Source organism: Aptenodytes forsteri, unplaced genomic scaffold (genome assembly GCF_000699145.1).
Source record: "Aptenodytes forsteri isolate BGI_AS27 unplaced genomic scaffold, ASM69914v1 Scaffold310, whole genome shotgun sequence".
NCBI classification, from domain to species: Eukaryota; Metazoa; Chordata; class Aves; order Sphenisciformes; family Spheniscidae; genus Aptenodytes; species Aptenodytes forsteri.
In genome coordinates, this window is record NW_008795680.1 from 854523 (window position 1) to 856082 (window position 1560).

The following is a 1560-nucleotide window of genomic DNA, read 5'->3' on the forward strand; positions in this document are numbered from 1 at the left end:
GAAAAATTAAAAAAAACTCCATGAACATCGATTTTTCCAACCGCCAGCAAGAGTTGCAGGGCAGGAGGTGGTCGGGATGGGCAATATCCAAGATTTGGGGTGGCCGTTGCGATGGGTGGGGTGGACCCCCATTGGTCTGGGGCTTTGCATGGGTGTGGGGTTGGGCACGAAGCTGCATCCCAGCGAGTTACCTGCGGGATGGGGTTGGAGGTGGTGGTGGTGGGGCTCACTTCTCCGTCATCATCCTCACGAACTCCTCGTAGTTGACCTGCCCGTCATTGTTGCAGTCGGCCTCCTTGATCATCTCGTCCACCTCCTCATCCGTCAGCTTCTCACCCAGGTTGGTCATGACGTGCCGCAGCTCTGCCGCGCTGATGTAGCCGTTGCCATCCTTATCAAAGACGCGGAAAGCCTCGCGGATCTCCTCCTCGCTGTCCGTGTCCCTCATCTTCCTTGCCATCAGAGAGAGGAACTCGGGGAAATCGATGGTGCCGCTGCCGTCGGCGTCCACCTCCCCCACCATGTCCTGCAGCTCCGCTTCGGTGGGGTTTTGCCCCAGCGAGCGCATGACAGTGCCCAACTCCTTCGTGGTGATGCAACCATCTCCATCCCGGTCGAAAAGGGAAAAAGCCTCCTTGAATTCGGCGATCTGCTCCTCCCCCAGCCGCTCGGCCATGGTGCTCCCCGCTTGCATGCGGCTCTGCCCCGGCACGCTGCGGCGCGCCGGCGGGGAGGCGTGGATGGGGCCTCCTCCCTCCTTCCCTGCCTCTCCCCGGATGAGGAGGAGGAGGAGGAGGAGGAGGCAGGAGCTGGGGCACGCAGGAGAGGCCGAGCCACGGGGTCAGCAGACACGGTTCAGCCAGATCCTGGCGGAGCGGGCGGGGGAGTTTCAGGGTGCTGGAGAAGAAGGGTGATCGCCAGCCCCCTTGGGCCACCCCGGCTTCCGGTGGCATTTTGTGGGGCCGGCTCCTAACGAACCACCTAATTAAGGGATTTGCGCTGTGGCTTGCAGCAAAGCGGTGGTTTTGGGGAGAGGCAGGGTGCTGGCGGAAGGGGGGTGATACACACTGTTTTTGGCTATTTTAAGGCAATTTTGGTGGAGTGTGGAGTTGTGCAAAGGCCTCCAGCCCTGCATGGGGCCGCTGAGAGGGGTGCCCCCAGTCTCTCCAGCCCCAGGGCCACCATGGCGATGCTGGCAGCGTGTCAAACCTGCCGAGGGAGGGTTCCCTTGTGCAGGTCCAGGCAGAGCCTGGTTGCCTGGAGCTGATGTGCTCCGCGCTGACGGAGACCTGAATCAGCTGTGACGCCTCTTCTGGGCTCCCCGAGAAGAGCCCCGTGGCCCCCGGGGCAGCTGACGTGGTGGTGCATCAGGTGAGCGGTGTCATGAGTCCTGCCCTGGTTAGTCAGGGGTTAACCCCGGGGCTGAGTGAGGGTTAACCATGTTGTAATGGCCTGCTTTCATTTTTACTCATCTCTTACAGCAGGGAGTACAGCGGGGTTCAGAGGCAAATGACAATGAGGGCTATTTTTCTGTCCGTCCATCCATCCCTCCATTTATCT

General features: G+C 60.8%; 1 protein-coding gene across 1 annotated transcript; it reads right to left on the minus strand.

Moving 5' to 3' along the window:
- Nucleotides 1-226: 226 nt before the first annotated feature.
- Nucleotides 227-676, minus strand: LOC103901743 (calmodulin, striated muscle). Its single transcript, XM_009282674.1, has one exon. The coding sequence runs from the start codon at nucleotides 674-676 to the stop codon at nucleotides 227-229; it is 450 nt and encodes a 149-aa protein (XP_009280949.1).
- Nucleotides 677-1560: the final 884 nt, after the last annotated feature.

What these genes read in the sequence shown, in the direction of transcription:
- LOC103901743 (XM_009282674.1), bottom strand. Translation starts at nt 676, where the DNA reads ATGGCCGAGCGGCTGGGGGAGGAGCAGATCGCCGAATTCAAGGAGGCT.